At 41.0% G+C, this 21,948-nt stretch overlaps 1 protein-coding gene across 4 annotated transcripts in view; it reads right to left on the minus strand.

Moving 5' to 3' along the window:
- The window catches only part of Alpha-man-iib (alpha-Mannosidase class II b), a 152,725-nt gene that overhangs the window by 5,792 nt on the left and 124,985 nt on the right, over nucleotides 1-21,948 (minus strand). For all 4 annotated transcript variants that reach the window (XM_076797281.1, XM_076797284.1, XM_076797285.1 and 1 more), the window contains one exon: nucleotides 20,264-20,397. In XM_076797281.1, coding sequence (XP_076653396.1) covers nucleotides 20,264-20,397 — 134 coding nt within the window. The remainder of the gene's footprint in view (nucleotides 1-20,263; nucleotides 20,398-21,948) is intronic.

Raw genomic sequence — 21,948 nt, forward strand, 5'->3', positions numbered from 1 at the left:
CTGAAATGGAATTTCGTTAATACCAGATAAACGCTCCCTTGCCACCCAAGTAAGGGCCAAGGGTGGGCACGTGACTTTTTCAAAGTTAGCAGGTCGGTGACTGCTGCATAATTTCCGTTCACAGCCTTCAGACACAGACTTGAGAACCGTCTTGGTCTTGGACTAAACTTGTCACATTTGTTGCTCTGTACAATCAACATCATGAATTCTGATGCCAGAAACGTGCTTCAAGTGTCTGACTTTATTTCGCAGAGAACAAAACAAAATATAAGCTCAATTTGTAGCCGGAGATATTTTCTAGCGCGCGTTACCCTCCATTTCATCCAGAGAACTCGTCCAATGGCATAAAAATGGTTGGATTCCGTGGCACGATGATCATCAATTTTTTACCTACTTCTAACACTTATATTACAAAATTTCTGCATAATGTCAGCTCATGACCAGCGCGCACTGTATTGAATAGTCCTCTTTCGAATGAGCCCTTCCCCAGCGAAAAATATTCTCATATAAGGACGAAAAGTTGAGGCACGTGTAATCATTTTTCGCCTATTTTTGTCGGTAATCTGGACATTCTACCTAGTGTTCCTTCTCGAGAATTTCTCGAGAAATTTTAGAATGGATTATTTCTCATTTCTCGAGAAATTCCAGTATTTTGAGAAATTTAAATCTAGGAAAATTCTTATGAATCTAATTTATTTTATAACATATAAATTCTTAAATTCTCTTACATTCTTATTTAAAACTTTAGAAAAACTGAATACTGAATTGAGTAATGAGTTTCTTGTTGCTATTAAAGAAGAAATATCTAAAAGAAGAGACAAGATTGTTGTATCCCTTATAAAATATCTGCATAATCCAGAGTCTGCAAAAAGATTCAGAAGATACATTTTTTTATATAACATCCAAGGCAGATACGTATAAAATGGCAAAAGAAATTCTAAGCAGACTTTTTGGAAAATATAACAATGATTCTTATGAAAATAGTGAAAAACTTTCAGATTCTCAGAATGGGGAACTATCACTGGAAAAACAGTTAGAATTAGAAATTGCAGACAGCCTTCAAGAATTTAGTGTCAAGAGTTTAGCGGCAGAAGAAAATAAATTCCGGACTCTAACAAAGGAATTCCAAATTTTTGAGTCCACTGGAGAAAGGACACCCAATCTTCAGCAACTTTTGGATGTTCTGTATAAGATAAAGCCAATATCCACACAAAATGAAAGACATTTTTCTAGGGCTACAGATTTTGTTACAAAAAAAAAAAAAAAGAAGTAGATTGTCTGATTCTACATTAGACGCATTATGCTTCTGAAGAAGTAATTTCAAAAGAAATGCGTAATGTTTCACTTTATAAAAGTTTGGTAAAAGTTTCCCAATATTTTTTTGTTTTATTAAAAATTCTCGAGAAATATAGTCTTATTTCTTATTTCTCGAGAAATGAAAAATGTTGAGAAATCAGGAGCACCAATTCTACCTTATCGCGAATCTACGGAGTCTTGACTTTTAAGAAATGCAACCACGAGGACACTGACTCGAGAAAGATTTATTCTTGCCAATTATTTTTAACGGTTCAAAAATATATTTCTTGTCTACGTTTCTATATTATTTTTCGCTGCGCTGGCGCTCTTTTGTTCGTACAACGCAATCCTGAATTATTATTGTACGGGAGTGTAATAATATTAAGACGGAGGAAGGGTTCGTTCTACGTTCCTTTTAATTGAGTGTTATTTAGTAAATCGTCTTCGGCGGTATTGTTCCACGGAATCGCATTTCTTTTCAGAGTGTTTAGTGTTGAGGGAACACGCTCGGATGAGTCTTTTGAGCGGTTTCCATTACGACACTGAGAGCTACAGCGCACGCGAGGAGAGAAAGAGAGAACGAGGAGAGAAACGATGAAGATTCTCGTTAAATTTGAAGCTGGAATTCCCCTCTTTGAGCGTCGGCTCCTAGTCGTCGTCGCGATCGCCGGAATATTTATCGCGAGCCGAGTAAATATTCTACGGATGTTCATTTAAACAGACACGGCTCGGAGAACAATGGATCCCTCGCGAAATACGTACTCGCCATTTACCAACCGGGGGATTCTGTGTGCCAAGATCTATCTCATCGAGACAAATAAATATTTGTTCGGGGAAAAGGGCTGAGGGACAAATTGCGGAACACGAGAGTCTACAAGAAGAATTTCCGACCCTGCAGAAAAATTGCAAGGTCTACAAAAATTACAGTAGCTGGTACTGTAAACAAATTGTGTGGACCGGTTAAAAAATTTCATGAGGTGCTGGAGGATAGTGGGGGTCCTAAAGAAAGTTGCAGAGCATGTAAAACAAAGTAGGACGCGTGTTCAAGTTTTGGGATCGGTGGAAAATTTATTCGAGCTTGCCGAGGAATTGCAGCGATTGTTGGTGTACGCGTAGGGCTTCGAAACGGCACGGTTGCAGTGGCAAATATCAATTCTGTGCGAGAGTATCCGCGATGCTGCGTCGAGCGGAATATCCACGTGGCTTGCTGCACATCGTGTAGTTACAGGTGCGATAAATCGTCAACGTAGAACCCGAAACGCAGTCTCCATCCCCCGTGGCAACGAATCTGGATTAACTCCCGGCTGTTGTACGGGGTCAGACAGGATTGTCTGGTCGGCGAGGAATGCGAGGGTTGTGGCGGAGAGGGAGCTGATAAATAGGCATCGATTACGAACCACCACGCGCGCCCTGTTCCGAGCCTGCCATCTCCCACGATCGCACAAAGTTCTAAAATTGCATTTCTATTCCATAACGATAAATTTTTATTCCACCGATAAAGATTCGGACTAAATTTTGCTTTAGCAGTTCAACTATTTTCAGCGCTGCGCTATTTCATGCGAGACGGTGCGACGGAAAGATTAATGTCCCCGTTAACATTAGATTTACCAGACCCGTCAAAATGACTGGTTTTGCAATTTCAATTCAAAGTTCCTACTGCATGTAACATTTTCTTTCCGAAATGATATCTTGACTTTTGTAGCCATAACCAAAGAATCAGTTTTATGAACTTTATATTATTTTATATGTATTCGTAACAAATATATCTTTTGTTATTGACACTTATACCAGTACCAGTCAAAATGACTGGTGCACGTTTCTATATGATGAAATGACATTGGGGCAGCTACAACAATTGATAAGTACTGCAACGTTTTTCCGGGACAGAATATACAGGGTGGCCCACATAACTCTGAACAGCTCAATATCTCGAAAACTATGCCATCGATTTTAAAGTTCTTAGCCTTAAATTGCATGGAACTGAAAGGCCTTTCTGACTACATAAACGTGAAGTGGCCTCCCTTCCCCTTTAACGGGGGAGGGGAGGTACCTTTGTAATTTTAAATGGAACCCCCTATAAAATGTTACATATTTAGATTCTACCGGAAAAAAAAGTCAATTTTGTCTGAAACATTTTTTTGTCAGATACTTCCATGATGAGATATAACAGTTTGAAGTTTCGAGTTGTAGGTACTTGAAGCGCTCGGAAATAGCGTTATGGAATTATACGCGCTTCATAATTTAGAAACATTTCATAATTTAGAAAAGCGGCTTAGTAAAGCTGTCACTAATGAAAATAATAGTGCCAGTATTCTTGCTGCAATTACATTAAATCCTCATATTAGTCAACGTACACTTGCACAAACATCACATATTAGTCGTTCATCACAATTCAACGAATTTTGAAACGGCAAAAGTATCATCCATATCACATGGTTTTATCACAAGAGCTTTCGATAGCAGATTACGATCACCGCGTAAGATTTTGTGAGTGGCTGCAGGGTGTTGTGGAAAACGACTTTTTGTGCAAAATACTTTTTTCCGATGAGGCCACTTTTATGAATTCAGGACATGTAAATAGACATAATCTGCATTATTGGGCCGTGGAAAACCCAAATTGGATGCGATGTGTTCCCTTTCAACATCGATGGTCTTTAAATGTTTGGTGTGGCCTAATAGGAGATTTTGTGATTGGACCTTATTTTTTTCAAGAAACTGTAACACCTGCAAGTTATTGTGATTTCTTAAAAAATCATTTGCCTGCGCTTTTGGAAGATGTGCCACTGCACGTTAGAAGAGAAATGTGGTTCCAACAAGACGGCGCTCCTCCACATTTTGCAATCATCACCAGGCAATTTTTGAACGAAAAATTTGGGAACAAATGGATAAGTCGTGGTGGACCTCGTCAATGGCCTCCTCGATCCTCCGATCTAACACCATTAGATTTTTTCTTATGGGGATATGTAAAGGACAATGTTATGTTTGAACCACCGACGACAAAAGAGGGTATGAAACAAAGAATACGTGACGCTTGCGCTTCAATGACTCCCGAAATGTTAAAAAATGTTAGAACAACTTTGATGTTTCGAGTAAATAAATGTTTACAAGCCCGTGGTGGACATTTTGAACATTTAATTTAAAGTACATTTTATTTCTTCACGAATAAGCAAAGGACTCAAGCGCGTATAATTCCATAACGCTATTTCCGAGTGCTTCAAGTACCTACAACTCGAAACTTCAAACTGTTATATCTCATCATGGAAGTATCTGACAAAAAAATGTTTCAGACAAAATTGACTTGTTTTTTCCGGTAGAATCTAAATATGTAACATCTTATAGGGGGTTCCATTTAAAATTACAAAGGTACCTCCCCTCCCCCGTTAAAGAGGAAGGGAGGCCACTTCACGTTTATGTAGTCAGAAAGGCCCTTCAGTTCCATGCAATTTAAGGCTAAGAACTTTAAAATCGATGGCATAGTTTTCGTGATATTGAGCTGTTCAGAGTTATGTGGGCCACCCTGTATAATTCCGGCAAAAATCATGATTCTGATGCAGTACGCTAGCGGCCCTTGGCAATGTATATTTACTCAGGGTTTTGGGCCGCACATAAGGTTCACCTTGGGTCCCGGACACTTGGCTATCTGTAAGTGCGAACTCGATACTCGGGGTTTTTGAGTGTCTTGGCCGTGATTGGCCGACGCGCTTTTGGGCGAGTTGATTGAGTTGTGGCCCGTAAATTTCTAGCACTGGCCCTATCAAGTGTTCGTCAGACCCTGGGAACATCTCTGCTGATTCTTCGGAAAATCCGCCCTTGCCAGTGGAAGGTGTCGTTCGGGTGACTTCACCCCCACTTCTTTAGTGGGACCCTGACGTAGAACAATAACAACGGACAATTTCTTCACCAGTTTTTCTCTGGCGTTAAAATTACTATCTAAAAATACTTCGTTGCTTGGAACAATACGTGCAAACAAGAGGGAACTCCCCGAAATCTTGCGAACAGAAGAAAGATAGCATGGCCCATTTCTCAACGTTGCTGTACGGATCAAATGGATGTACACTTACAGTTTACAAGAGTAAACCGAATAAGAAGGTACTTGTACTAAGTACAAAACGCAAACACGTAAAAATTGATAAAACTAACGAGAGATTACCCGAAAATGTGTCTTTTTATAACAACACCTTTGGCGTCGATGTCACTAACCAAATGGCACGAAAGTATACTGTCAAATCAGGTTCCAGGAGGTGGCCACTTCAAGTTTTTTTTTTCAATGTTTTAGATTTAGCTGGAATAAATTGTCGGATATTGCAATATATCAAGGAAAGACTTTTTGTTTCGTCTAGCTGAAGAACTTGCTTCTGAATATCAGACTTCAAGGGGAAAACCACAAGAAGCTAGTATACCAAGTTCAAGTGGCACTGTTCCTGTACGTAAATGGTGTCAAACGGGATATTGCAATAATAATAAGACCACAACTATTTGCAAAATATGGAAAAAAGTGTACGCGGAAAGTGTACACTGAGCAGAATCTACATATGTAAAAATTGTGATCGATGTGAACTATAAACAATTAAGCTTTTGATTAATTGATAATGTCTATTATTCTATTTTTGTATTACAATTAATATTATTCAACTTTTTTCGTCATTTTCTAAAAGTAAATCAAGACTGGAAACACCACTAAGCACTTTTTCTAAAGACCAGTCATTCTGACTTAAGGGGGCCGGCAGGCATTTGGCCTTGACTGTCACGCTATGTTATCCTGTGCCTTTTTTCTAGACATTTTACGTCTTAAATAAGTAAGTAATCAATTAAAAATGCATACCACCGTGTTTGTACATGTCTTCGCTATGTCTGTATAGAGCCCTTTTTTCGATACGAACACTAAATCTCGCGAAATTAAGAGAATCTCTCAGCGGCAGCCATCTTGTGACGTCATACTTGCTTCAGAATTCGAATTTTCTGCCGAATATCGTTAATTACTCCCCGATGAGGTAGAAATTCGAAATTTGGGCTCTATACAGACATAAATTGGACTTTTAGGAAACACAAGTGACCACTTTTAAACTGCTCGTTGCAATATTGAAGCGATAGTTTGAAAAGGTTTTGACCCATGCATAAGCATATGGATTTCAAACCCTGCTGGCCCCCTTAAATAGCCGGTAAATCTAGTGTTAATTATACCAACTACTAGACAGATTTTGCAGATTCTGCAGATCTTTATTCAAAATAAAAGTTGTCTACGTTCATCTAGTCATCCGAGTTCCAATCTATTTCGTGACACGAAAATTGTCGCGTCGCGACACCTCAGAGTGAGACCACAACAAATTCTAAAACGATTCGAACGGGCCTAACAGCCAAACCAGGCGAAGACCGCGTCCCGCCTACAACATATATTCATGCGAACAAGCATATGGTGAAGATCATGTTCCACCTAGCTTATACAAACATTTATATAAACAATAAGGTGAAGATCACGTTCCACCTACAGTGTGCACACTGTATACGAATCGGCGTCAGGTGAAGAACGAGTTCCGCCTGTAACGCCTATCAATACACAACCCGATCAAATACAGACAAAATACGATTAACCAAGATTCGGCTCACTCTGAGGCGTCATCACAGCGTAGCGTAGTCTATGACCCGGGGAGACATGCGTTCCTTCGAGTGTATGCACGTAGCCGATGGCTCGACGTCATCGACGCTACGTCATAAACAGGTGAACCAAGACCTGGTCATGAAGTGGGGAGGTCCGTGCGGAAGTTAGTTACTTTAGACGAACACATTGCGAATTAACATAAAACAATCTCTGTATAATTGCATAGCAACCAGTCAATAAAAACACCACGCCACCGAAAGAGTGTTCTTCTTTCCGAGGAAAAGCGAAACCACGGAGCGTGCACGATCGCTTCGAAGTAGAATTTTCTACACACAACAAAAATATTTTTAATTAATTCGCAGTCCGGTGTTTTTGCAAACGACCGAACAAGCAGGGGGTGGTGAACAGGACTACCACCCCGGTAATGCCCGGAGCCATTAACGCGATCGCGGCTCAGCGTGCCCGAAATTCGCCGAGTTTCGCGCACGGAACAACGAGCGCATCGAGCGCTCGTGTTAACGCGATTGTCGTGGATGCACCGCGCCCGCGTTCCTCGGATTTCCGATGGCACAAGGGGATGCGTCCCCCGGTTTTCGACTGCGAAAGCTTTTCTTGCGTCGAAGCTGCTTCGCATGAAATTCCGACGGGGAGACCCGAAAAAGGATGAACGGCGTAACCAGGCGTCCCGGGGGGTGGTTAGGTTCCACGGCGAAATTAGGCCGTCACGGGAACATTTGGGTGACCCGGTTCCCTGTGGATCCCGCGGGACTCTGATAAGACTCGTCCCGAAGCCCCGCTTCGTCGCTTAGCGTCCCCGAGCGGAATTTACGAGCCATAAATTTCAGCCGTGCCCGCGAAATCGCGCTCCTCGCTCTCTCTCTCTCTCTCCCTCTCTCTCTCTCTCTCTCTCTGCTTTTTCAACCGTATTGAAAGTCGGTCGCCTGCTCGGTCAGATTCGCAAAATTCCTCCGAAACACGGAAGAATCCTTCCCGAAACCGTGGAGAGAACCTTTGCCAAATTTTCTCGACCAATCGCGCGAAGAATGTTTATGGATTTTCGAGGAACTCGTCTTTGTGAACATTTTTAAACGAACCACGGCCACGTATCGAGACCACATTTTTCCGGCGTTGTTCGTACGCTCTTCGAGAAGGGCGAGAGACAGTATTTCTTTATTCGATTAACCCCTTGCCCTACAATATCGAGTCAGACTCGTGATGAAAATTCTGAACAGTGTGTCCCACGAGGTCTGTCCACTTGAATATCTTGGTTATTTCAAACGGTACGAGAAAATGTTACTTACAGAAGTTGTAGGATTTAAGAAACTACATAATATGGTATGATATTCTTGCAAGTGGAGGCGTAGAGAAGGTCAGCTTTGTTTTTGTAAATGGAATGTCCAATGTTTTCTGCTCGATTTCGATGGATTGGCGTATTCTGAGTATAAAAGGACTAAAGTGTATTTGTCTTAAAACTTATCGTTGCTGAGACATTTGACTGTTTCCATTCTATTGCTTTCATTATGGAACGTATTCAAGGATATGCTCACTACGTCAAATGTAAACATTGGTAGGCTTTCGACGTCTCTCAGCGTCACTCATTGTCAGTTAGTAAACATAAGATAGTCAATATGACATTTTCATTCGAAGAACAATTACAGATGCTTCGAATTTATGGAGAAAGTAAGAGAAACGCAATTATGGCTCGAAATTTGTACGGTGAAAGATATCCAAACCGCATATGCCCTTCACACAAGATTTTCGAAAGATTTTGTAAAAAATTAAAAGAAACTGGAAGTCTCGGTTTTCGTAAGATGAATCGTGAAAAGCCTGTATGTAGTGACGAAGATAATGAAATTAATGAAATTGTTGCAGTGGTACAACAACCCGGTAGTGCCCTACTTTTATGAATTTTTCATACTCAAGGTCACGTGGAGGTCATAATAGTACAGGTCGATGGATTCGTCTTGACCTCGGCTATCATATAGCGATAATAAAAATATATCATTCCATTTAAAAATACTTCGATGACTTTAAAATCTCGAAAAATGTAACCTTGAATAACATTTTTTGCCGCTTTAGACGCTCGAGTTGGGTGAGACACCCTGTATATCCTTTGGCGAAAACATGGGCAGACAATAAATATGAACTATCTTTTTTTTCTATGAAATTCTGAACGATGAGGAATTTCCTCATCAGTGTAATCACAAAATAAATAGTAGTAGACTGAATCAATCCACATTCAGTCGAACGCTGCGGCGAAGACACCTGCACGAGAGGTGATAAGAGTATGTACACCCAATATGTTCAAGAGTGGATATTTTTAAACGAAAAAATTGTCAAACACGGTCCAAGACCTGTAGATTCAGATGTTGTATCGGTAAGATTTCAACAAAATTCGCAGCTCTTGGAAATAAATTGCAAAGATCGCTCTGCTCGCTTTTGTAGTCTCTGTAAAATATTCTCGTTCCCGATTGAATATGTACAGTCCGATGTGTAGGCTTGGTAATTCATTTATGAATATTTGTGTGAACGTTGTATAACATTTTTGTTTCCCGATCGAGTATTTGAAGTTGTGCAGGTGGTCGAAAGGTCGACGTCCGGCGACAGCAATTACGATGATGGAGAGGCCGCTCGAAGGGCCACATTTTATCCCTATCCCTAATTGTGCCTGGCCAAGTGTGGCCGGCATTCACGGGTCCGTCGTGCTCGGAATAGCTCGAGCATGCTCTCGAACGTTCTCTGCAATCGCGGAGTCATCGTCGTCGCTGTGCTGGAAATTGCGTTAATTATTCGGGGATGACGGAGTCGCAAATTGCGCGTTTCCATGGCTGGCCAGCAAGCGTTATTAGAACCGTGCCGACTATCCTGGATCGAAATACGCGATCCTACTCGATTTTCCGTTCCAAAATCTATCGCAAAAGCTGGCAAGAATTTTTCCGATAGGAGGTTTCGTTCCCGAGAAAATTGTCCCAGAAGTACGGGGGTTGAAAGTTGACTCGAAACTAAAAAGAGCATGGGGCAGAAATTCTGAAATAATTTCTTGGAGGGATTGTCTTCGATATCCATTAAAAAGTTTCCCCAGGAAAATTCGCCCTGAAATATGCGGATTCGAGGGGGCGGGAAGGGGTTGGAAATTAAAAAGTCAAGCAAAGATTCGGAAATCATTTCTGCCGTTTGTTGGAGAGTTTCCGGGACAAAGAACCACCCTTCAGACGGGAGAGATCGCTGTTACGGAGCCTCGAGTATTTTCCAGGGGTTGCGTGCAAGGGTTGGAAAAAGTTGCGATCGAAAATCCTCGGATTTCGACGCTTCGAGATGAACGCGAAGGGATGAAAAGGGCGAGAAACAGGCTGGGTAAAGAGGGTGGAGGATTATCGGGAACGGGGGTGCCAGCGACGAAGGGTGTGGCTTGGTCTAATACGGGCGAACAAACCATTAAACTACACTCAGCCGGTGCTCGACTGATTATAACTCATTAGACACGACATGTGTGCATTAAGCGAGTTATCGCGCGCGTAGACCGACCCCCATCGAGGGGGTGAGTCTGTGGACGAGAACTCGCGAAAGCCCTGGAGCCGAAGAAACGTTCATCGAGTTTAATCGTCGACGCTTTTAGCATCGCCGTCGGTTTACATTTATTCGAGAACCACCCCTGCCGCGAAAAAATCACTTAGCCTGAAACGATCTATGCCGGAGAAGTTGTAGAAAATTTCAGAGATCGAAAGACCCTTCCGGTTGACAACCAGGTCGACATTAGTAAACCTTCGGTATTTTATTGAAACGCTGTATTGTTGATTCTCTTACAGTCGCGTCGGTATTTAAGTTGACGCGGTCGAATTCCAAGAACGCGTTGCTTTGTTTTTCTAATGCACGTGTTGTGCTTGATCTTCTCGTCCTTTGCTTGTGTTATCATTGAGTATGACCACTGTCGCAGTTGAGCACAAAGTGAAAGGATCGCAGTAAGTGTAGTAATTACAAATATCTGAAATTCTTGTCCATATTTTACCAGCCGGAAAGTGAGTTGACGCAAATAATATTTTGATTTTCCAATCAAAATTCATGATGTATAATTACTTTTTAATAATAATATACTTGATAGCGTACAAAATGATTTTAACATATAATATTCATATTTACAAATAGCATGCGTAAAACTAGAGAATTGCCGGTATATGAGAGAATAAAAATTTACAACTGAAGAATGGAAGGAAAAAGTTTGGAACATGTCGCAGTAGAGTTTGGAATATCCAAAGAAGCTGTTCGAAAAATATGCCAAAAACTAAAAAGCACAGATAAACCTGAAAATTTGATAAGAACAGGTAGGAAAAGACACACATCCGCTCGTACGCAATAATTGATGGAATACTTACTGCTGTAAAATACATAGAATTACTAAGGGAGAATTTATCTAAATCTATTGAAAAACTCAGAGTCGAGAAAGCCTACATTTTTCAACATGATAACGACCCGAAACATACGGCAAAAATAGTTAAGGAATTTTTAGCAGAAAATAATATTTCTGTTCTCTCATGGCCACCTCGAATTTAAATCCCATAGAACATGTATGGGATGAATTAGAGCGCCAAATTCCAAAAAATGAGCGATACGTAAAATCAAGTTTCACTGTAGCTCGGAGTATGCCCAATCGCTTATTAGAAGTAATAAAAGCGAAGTACTATTGTTACATAGTTAAACACAATATTATTTACATTATATTTAGCGTCAACTTAATTCCCGACATCATCAAAAATATAAAAAATTTATTATTGTTTGGATATAAAATAAAATGACCGTTTCTGTTGAATTTGATGACTAAATAAATATATATCTGTTACAAATTCATATGTTATCTACTTTCATGACACGCTTTTATTTTCAATTTTCTAAAAATATAAGCGTCAACTTAAATACCGACGCGACTGTGCGTCGAAGTGCATTATCGCTGGAGAAAAATAACAATTGATTTCAAAACACGATCTCGCAGCATTTTTCCGCACTTTACCTTCTTTGTTAAAATATTCTATGAAATGAAACGTACCTCTTTTACGAAATCTTAAACCGATTTAACAGAGGAAAATCATATTATGCTGTATACCATGAGTTTAAATAAACAAAGTGTATAAAATTAATTTAACAATCTCCAAGCAAGCTGTGAGATTGTGAACGTCGCACAACTGTGACGGTGTTCAAGCAAGACCGGATAAGTTAGAGTCTACTGTATAAGGTCGTGGACTTTCCGGAAGTTTTAAGTGTGATTTTTCCGGTACGGGTCTGGGCGGTCGCAAATGTTTGATCGAAGCATGGTCAGGAACACCGGTGTGATCTATAGATGTGATCTATCGGTGAAAGAGCGAAGCGACTCGAAATGGGGGCGATAAACGTAAAACATTGAAAGGAAAAAGGCTGGGGTGGATTAGCTGCGAATCAATCTTTCAGAGGGTCGAAAGAATGTCGTCCGGAGCAAAAATGGAGCGTCGATGAAATTCTCAGGCTGCCTGACCTTTGGCGACCGGTGTGTGCCATCGACTGTCAAAGTGTGACAGGTTCGGCTCGGCTCGGTTCGGTTCGGTTCGATAGAGCGTCGACCTCGACCACTGACAGACTCGTCTAGTGGCGAGCTGTCGCATTAGTCAGCCGGAAGAGCAAACGCCGCGCCACGCCGCTCCGCGCCGGATAATAAATACTCCGTGCCCCACTTGTTGCTTTTATTTCGCGGGGATATCGAAGACCATTCCTGGGAATGACCTCTGTTCGCCCTAGACGGCGACAACAACACGCGGCGACGTGACGCGACGCGTTTTTAAATAGTCCTTCCGAACTTATGACGACGTACAAATATTTTCCTTCGTTCAGGTATCCCTAGGACATCCGAATTTCCCCTAAACGGCAAGAATAACAGTTTAACATTTCGAAATAATCGCGGATGCGGTACAAATACACTTGACGGGACGCGACGCGTTTTTAAATAGTCCTTCCGAACTTATGAGGACGTACAAATATTTTCCTTCGTTCAGGTATCCCTAGGACATCCGAATTTCCCCTAGACGGCAAGAAGAACAGTTTAACATTTCGAAATAATACCGGATGCGGTACAAATATACTTTCTACGTTTACCGGGGGACTATTCCCAGCAGCGTTGGAATAATCGTTTCTAGGCTGTTAATTAAAAAGATCCTCAACGAGTAGTTTATATTTCATCCAGCCCCGGGCTGTGTTACTCGTCTTTTTGGCTGCGGGACTTTAATTTATATTACCCCTGTGGCTCCGTTGAACTCGTCGATAAGAAAGAATACCCGGTGAACAAAAAGTAGCGACCTCGAGCCATTCAGTTGCAGTCACAAATGTCCAGAGGACATTTCAACGTACAGGGTGTTCGCGATAATTTGTACCAGCGTTTTTTTCGTAAAACATAAACATTAGAAAAAAAAACCGAAGAGGTAGTAGTTGTAGTATATTTTACTAGCAATATAATAACGTATCTCAGTTTTTTGTATTTTTAATATTTTTCTAGAAACAAATGCGACATTCACTTTTTTAAATAGAATGCTACATATTTGTTTACGTCAAATGAAAACGGACATTGAGACCGGTTTAAACATGTAGTATACTATGGTCTTCAGGGTCATACAAGGGCAGAAATCAAAGAAATAGATATAACATTTCGTAGTATTGTATTTAATAGTATGTTGTAGTGGTAAAACTATATCTCGTGTTCAATAGACTTCCGTTATGAAGAATGCATTTCTGAGTTCTGCTGACTACATTCCTGGTAGTTTCTGCCAATGTTGCACTAGATATGGATGCACAGGCTTCTTTTATCTTAGTTTGCAAGTCGTCCAAATTTCTCGATGGTGAAGTGTAACCAATATCTTTAATATGTCCCCACAAAAAAATCTAGTGGTGACAAATCGGGTAATCTCGCAGGCCATTTTATAGGTCCGTATGTTCCGATGCATTTATCGTTAAACATACTATGTAAAAAATGGTTTCACGATCTACAATTATGAGGAGGAGCCCCGTCTTTTTGGAAGTACATGTCTCGTACGAGAAACAATGGCAGTGATTACCAGTAATTGTCAAATTCACAATTTAGAAATTGTAAGTATTTATTTCCATTTAGAATTCCAGTGTAAAGATATGGATCTATGTTATCAATAATTCCACACCAAGCGTTTGTTCTGAATTGTGCTCGGAAATTTGTCTGTTTTTTCAATTTCGGATTCTCGGTCGTCCAAAGGCGAGCATTATGTCGATTACACATGATGTTATTATCAAAACTGGATTCATCTGTCCATAATATTTTTCTATAAAAATTGGAATCGTTCATGTTATTTGTCAGGAACCAATTACAAAATTCAGTACGTCGTGGATAATCAGATTCCCGGAGACTTTGTACTTTGTGATATTTGAAAGGTTTGTAATCGTACAATTGCAGAACTTTATGTATTGATGCAATTGAAATATCACATAGTCTGGCCACTTTTCTTATCGAAGTAGATTGATCTTCTTGAAAATAAAGAAGTATTTCTAATTGTTTGTTTCCTGAAAACAGTGATCACACGGATCCTCTGATGTTTTGACTCTACTACAGATCCTGTTTCATTGAAACGTTTATCAAGATGGAGAAACTGAATTTCACTAGGTTGTACTCTTTGTGGATATCTTTCTTCGTACACTAGTTCACTTTGTCTCTTATTTTTATGACACTCGTAAAAAATATTTATCATATACACTTTTTCCTGCGTAGAATAACGATACATAATAATAACGTATGGTTTGGCTGGTTGTTTCGCACAACTGTGCTGGAACTAAAGGAATAAGCTTGTCTTTTCATAAACATTCACACAGTCAGCGGAAGTCACATTTAACACGAGATGTAGTCTTATCGCTATAACATACTAGTAAATACAATATTACGAAATGTTAAATCTACTTCTTTCACTTCTGTCCTTGTATGACCCTGAAGACCATAGTATACTACATGGTTGAACTCGTCGTATGTCCGTGTTCATATGACGTAAACAAATATGTAGCATTCCGTTAAAAAAAAATGAAGGTCACCTTTGTTTCTAGAAAATGTACTACCACTACCTCCTCTTCGATTTTTTTTCTAATCTTTACCGTTTACGAAAAAAACGCTTGTACAAATTATCGCGAGTACCCTGTGGACCTCGATATACCGGGTGGTCGAAACGCGACAACTTTTCCAAAATTGCCCTAACGACTCCGCAAATGGTTCTCATCATTTTCATACCAATTTAGGGGTCTGTTAACGAACACAGTTCGACGTATACCGCGTCTCCTCGCGAAGGGTACCGACTGCAGGCACCGCGTAATGGAGGCGAGGGTTTCTGGGTCGTGTTTCTAGGTCTTCAGAGGAACAGGGTCGAAGGAACAGGGTCGACGAAACGGAGCCGTTGCTCGCAGAATTTTCGGAAGATCGAATCGGTCAGGAGATAACGCGGCCGCTCGTTAGCCGCCGCTAATTTCCATCGGCTCGCCGAAACGAGCGAGGCGGTCTCTCGGTAATGGACTCGTCCCGGTGCACTTCCGGTTATTATCGTGCTTCCTGCGGGAGCACCGGGGCTCCTAGGTGGATCGCGGTTATCTCGATTTCTGCAATTGTCGATATCAACGGCCCTCCTAGCGCGAGCGCTCTCTCGCTCGCTCGCTTATCTACCGGCGAACAGGATCACGGGCTCGGTTTCGGGTTCGGGTTCGGGTTCGGGTTCGGGCTCCGAGCAGGTTAATCCACCGAGTCCGCTCCTCGATGTCGCTTTAATTGCAACCGTTCGCCACTATCTAGCTCCGCTATCGTTTGCTTGTTAGCGCAGTCCCGTGGTGCACCGGCCCTGCTCCAAGAATTCGACGTTTCTACTCTCCGAGGAACTTTCCCTTACTCCTTATTCTGCCCGAACCTTTCCGCACGTATTAATATTCGAGGGTCAGTACAGGATCGTCGTTTTCCTTTTTAGTTTTTTTTTGTGCCGTGAGGATTTTCTGAAAGTTTGTTTGACGAAATGCTACGGAGAAATAGCTATGGACGTTCCAGCGAGGTCGTGTGTAACGTGTTGCGTCCCGGTCGTTACATATTCACGCGGCGAATATTTGCCGATACGTCGGCGTGTAAATGGCGACACACACGTATTGACCGCGTCTGTCCGGGGAATTTAACGTTCTGGACAAGCGCGAACCTGGCATACATATTCAAAGGCCTAATAATTGCAAGTTAATACAGCTGGCCGGCATTGTTTCGTCGTTGGCCATCTTGAAATCGTTGCTCGGTTCGACGGATCATTTTGCGCGACGCATGTATCGCACGCGCAACATTATTAACCGTCCTACAGGTCTCCCCTACAGTTAGCTGGTACAGCCAACCATCCTATAACGCGATTAATTCGTACCGCGTGATAAGAAACTAAGAACTAGCGTGAATCTGATTAATTCGCACCGTGTTATACTAGTTTGATGCACTCAATTTACGGTAAGGAGCAAAACTGATTACACACTATTCGAAACAACATGATTTTTTTAAAATTAGATCAAATGACTTGAATGTTATCGAGAAATTAGGATTAGTTTATTAGACGAGGCGTAAAAAATATTTGAAAAAAATTTGAATTGGTCGGAATCGCAAAAGAAATAGTAAAAGTATTTCAGCTTTTTTATCTGAGCCTGTATTGAAAATTTAAAGAATCTGTTCGATTCGCTCGAATAAATTATATCCATGCTGAAAATTTCACCGATTTTGGTTACTTCGTTTACGAGTTATAAACGATTAAAAGTGGGAAAATTGCCATTTTTCACGATTTTCGACTAAAAATGCAGGGTGACTCCTTAACACTATTCCTACCGGGACCGGTCAAATGACCGTTTTTAAAATTTCGATTAGAATTTCTTATATACAACGTAATTGAATCGCCTTTAAACTTCACGACTTTTCCTAAAATATGCGTATAATACATTTTTCAATATTCACTTCTTTTTTTATTGTTTATTTTCTGAGACAAATTTGTAGTCTGTCTTACCTACCGCGACCGGTCATTTGACCGGTAGAACGATTTATATCTTTTTGTAATAGTATTCTTTCAAAGACTCAATTCCAAAACTATAAAGTCGTTACAAACGAAAGGTAAGGCAGTTGTGGCATGATTTTAGCCGAAAAGTGCCATCCAGGGACTGCTTTACGGCACTTCAAAGTGTTTACAGTTCTCGCTCGCCTATCGGCCTCGCGGTGTTTATTTGTCTGATTGGTATCCGAAGCGGTCCAGAACCTCGAATTTTCTAACACCGTCTTATCTACTATGACTGTAAAATAAATAAAATCATAGCCGAAGGAGATGCCTAGACGTCTTCTCACGAATTCAAATCAGGAAAGTCTTGTGACCTGAACAGAGAGCATCAAAACGTGAAAGATACAAGGAGCATATTCGGCAGTCTTTTACTATTTTGTATTTTTATTCTATTATTATTCTACTTTTATTTTATATTGTATTACGTGTTATAAGTGTCATTTTCAAAAAAGTGAACAAACCAACAATACTTCGTAGCAAGTTTCACATTTTATCTTTTGTTCATTTTTTTATCCACCTTGATTTACATTTTTATATTTTAATTTTTATTTTATCCCTTGAATATTCATTCCCAAAATGTCAAGACGTTCGAAGAGTGTAAATTTATTATTAGAGAAAATAAATAATATTGATGAAGAGTGTTCCGAAGATGATCAGGAAATTTTTTATATTGAAAATGACAATGCGGAAAATTATGATCTATTTGAGACCGACTCGAACACCGATGAGGACGAAGAGAATGTTTCGAACGTACGTAGAGGACAAAAGAGAAGGAGATTTTTAGTTAGTTCGGATAGTGAGAATGAGGAAAAGGTAATCGAAACTGCTGTAGACGAAACTGTTTGGCAAGAAGTAAAAGAAGGGTCTAATCCTGGAAGAGCACCTATTCATAATATTTTTAGGGGAACATCAGGCCCAACAGGGTATAGTAAACGAAACATTATGCGGTGAAAACGAATAAAATGTACATTATATACTCCTAAATAGAAGAAACTATATTTTTATACTGACAAATTGGCTATTATCTTCATTCTATATACAAAATACAAGTTGTGCTAAAGACCGGTCATTTGACCGGTCGCGGTAGGAATAGGTATACATGAAGTGTCGGTAGGAATAGTGTTAAACTGTTCGAGTTGTATGTCGCAATTTTTGCTCCGCGTTATAGGAGGATTGAACATTGAACTCTTTCAATGTACCTGCACACATTTTATATCAAATATGATTTTCCAGGAAACGTAAATGCTTTTATTCGACCCTCTTTTCCACGCTTCAAGGTGTATATGCAGTCCCGCGATAAAGCAACACGGTTAAAGTTCCGTCGGCGGAGATGAAGAGAAAAATCTGTCTCGCCGGAAAAAGCTTTCGCGGTCGCGGTAATTATTATCGCGGAAGATGGCGGTCTCAGGATCCGTATACCAGCTTCCATCCCCCTCCCCCTCCCCGAGCCCCCGGGTAATCGGTGGAATTCCAGGGCAGAATAAAATCTCTCGCGGCATTAAACCGTGCTCGGATCCTTTTCCTTTCGTCGGGAGCCGTAATCAGAGGGCGTTAGGGGAGAACGAGAGCAATTTTCTCGAGACCAGGCCGAAGTGGGGTGTGCAGGGCCGGGGGTGAGGAGGGTGCCTCGGTCGCCCCTCTTTATTGCGAGCAGCCGCCGAGCACTCGAGCACGTCCCTGGATCGACGAGAAATCCCTTCCTCGAGAAGACGCGCGGTGCCTCCGCGGTTATTGCGCCTCCTTTCCTCCGAAGCGGAACGTCCGAAGCATCCTCCACTTCCGGTCCCGCTTCCCCGTTTAGTTATTAACCCCGTGGACCCTACGTCCTCCGCCATCTTTCTTCCACTTTTTCCTGCTACCGGCTCCGCTACGCTTTTCCTCGACATTCGAGGCAGAAAATATTCTTTTCGTCAAAATCACCCCCAATTTTCATTTTCACGGACTGAACAGCTGGCAAATATCAGGTTGGCAAGAAAGTAATTTCGGTTTTCACTAATAGATGGCTTTATGTTTTGTTCGCTTGATTTCTGTTAACGTTGTGTTTGTTTTCTTTCTGACATTTCATAACTGCATCTTTTAGGTTACTTTTGAAGCAAATTACACGTAATTTTGATTAAAATTGTTAGATCTGTGTCAATTTGAACATGGAGTGCAAAAACGAACATTATAGGCACATATTGCTTTTTTATTTCCGTAGAGGTAAAAAAGTTGCCGAGGCTTACAAAGATATATGTGAAGTTCATGGTGTGGATTGCTTAACAGAACGCACGTGCCAGAATTGGTTTAAAAAATTCCGTTCTGGAAATTTCTCACTTAAAGACGACCAACGTTCTGGTCGACCATCTGAAGTTGATGATGACCAAATGAAAGCCATTATTGAATCGGATCGTCATATAACTGTCCGAGAGATTGCAGACAGGTTAAATGTCTTGCATACAGCTACAGAATATCGTTTAAAAAGTCTCGGAATCGTTAAGAAGCTCGATATTTGGGTTCCACACGAATCGAAAGAAATTCACTTAACGCAACGCATCAACATATGCGATATGCATCTCAAACGAAATGAAATCGACCCTTTTCTGAAGCGAATCGTCACTGGTGATGAGAAATGGGTTGTTTGCAATAACACAACTCGAAAACGATCATGGTCCAAGCGTGATGAATCAGCCCAAACCACACCGAAAGCTGAATTGCACCAAAAGAAGATCATGTTGTCAATTTGGTTGGATTACAAAGGTATTGTGTATTTTAATCTGCTCCCAAGGAACCAAACCATCAATTCAGATGTTTATTATCGACAACTATCAAAACTGGACATAGCAATCAAAGAAAAACGGCCAGAATTGGCAAATCGCAAAGGAATCGTGTTCCACCATGATAACGCTAGGCCACACACATCTTTGGTAACATGTGAAAAGTTATTGGAGCATTATTGGGAAGTGATGTCACATCCAACATATAGCCCTGACATTGCACCACCAGATTACCATTTATTCCGAAGTTTACAAAACTCTTTGAATGGTAAAACATTCTTTATGAGCGCGGAATTATGAAGCTACCAGACACATTGTTCAATTGCTCGACAAAGTTCATTGCTTTGATAAAAAAATTGGATTTTATTTCACCTAAAAATGCCGAAATTACTTTCTTGCCAACCTAATAAATGAGGAACGCAGGCTCTACTTTAACCTCCAGCGCTAGCGTAATTTTTACAGCTTCAATTATTCTGTAAAAGAAGATTTTTAAGCTTCCATTTGTTACAGCACTGAAGAAAATGGTTCGCATAGCTCAGAAATACCTTCGATCAGTTGATCCAGCATGGCGTAGATGTGCGAGGTCGCTTCGTCGGTCATCACCCATCCTCCAGTGGTCATCTCCAGCCTACCATCCTTTACCAGCCTTTTCACCACCATCTTCTTCGTGGGATGAGCGCTGCGAAAGAATAATATATATCGTTACAAAAATTAGAAAATGTGTAAACATCTTACCCGCGAAAATCGAAACAAGAGACACGATGTTTTTTCGTACGTTTTACTATGTTTTTAGAGTCTTTAATTGTTTCAGGTCTAGTATACCGATACGGGTGGGTCCACAGAATCGACTACTCGGCACGAAAGCGTACAGAGCAAAGCCGCGTCAAAATGGCGGCCGTCACTTACGCTTCGCAGGTCGGCTTTTGTTCCCCGTTGTAGGCGTACACCGTAACGTTTGCCGGGTCCGGCGATTATAATAAAGTCTACTTTCTCTCCCCGCCAAGTTCCCCCAGAGTTCGCCGTTCCCATCGAAACAATTCCCCGGGACCACAACCCCGGGAACAAATGGAGCCCTGGGGGCGGTTTCCGCGTAATAACCGAAGCGGAGGCCGCGAAGACGAATTCCTTTCCACTGGTAGTCAAGACGTTCGATCCGCGTCCTCAAGGTTAAGCGGCCTTAAACCTCCAACCTCCCCACACCGAAATGCCTGCGGCCTGACGATCCGCTAACAATCGAGGTCCAGCCCGAAACGCTAGCTCCGAATGCTGGTCATGAATTCCAACTCGAATGCGAATGGTTGGGCATGGTTGTTCGAGCTTCGGACCTTATTGTCTACCACCACCGACAAAAATAAATGACAATGGATGGCCTTGAAACACCGGCATAATTAGGTTCACGTATTTGTCACGGAACAGGCTGCTTTGAACGAGTTCTATTTGAATTATTTGTTTCCCATAGTGTCTAGTTTACGAGACGATTGCGTATATACAAGATGTCTCACCTAACTCGAGCGTCTAAAATATCTCGATTGTTTTTTTATGGTAGAAAAGAATTGCAGAGGAACACATTCGTTGGTTCAGAGGGGAAAATAGGTTCAGATAGGCAACAGAAATTTGTTCAAGGTTTTTGAGATCTCAAGGTCGTCGAAGTCGAAACGAATCCAACAACTTGTAATATTATGACCTCCGCGTGACCTTGGGTATGAAAAATTCATAAAAGTGGGGCACTTGATGTAAATAGTGAAACAACGATGACAGAATAAATAATGAAGGAAAATTTGTTTCAGCAAGTGTTCAAAATGATGTTCATTAACTTCAATACATTTATGTAACCGATCAATGAACGATTCTCTGACCTGCCCCATGACTTGATCACTGATATTAGCACATGAGGTTCTAATCCGTTCTCTCATATTTTCCGGTGTTGTGGAGTGTAGTTATAAACTTCTGATTTTATTGCACCCCGAAGAAAAAAATCTAGAGGTGTAAGTTCCGGCGAACGTGCAGGCCATTGAATATCTGCACCACGACCGATCCAGTGTTGCAGAAATTTTGGATCTAATACCTGGCGTGCTATTAATGCATTGTGTGCCGGACAGCTATCATGTTGAAAAAACATCCGATTTCTTTGAAGCAGGGAAACGTTTTCCAGTAAATCAGGTAACACGTCAGTTAAAAAATTAACATATTTTAGACCATTCAAAGTGCCATCGATAAAAAATGGTCCAAT

The sequence above is a fragment of the Halictus rubicundus genome, chromosome 11 (genome assembly GCF_050948215.1).
Source record: "Halictus rubicundus isolate RS-2024b chromosome 11, iyHalRubi1_principal, whole genome shotgun sequence".
Classification (NCBI taxonomy): Eukaryota; Metazoa; Arthropoda; class Insecta; order Hymenoptera; family Halictidae; genus Halictus; species Halictus rubicundus.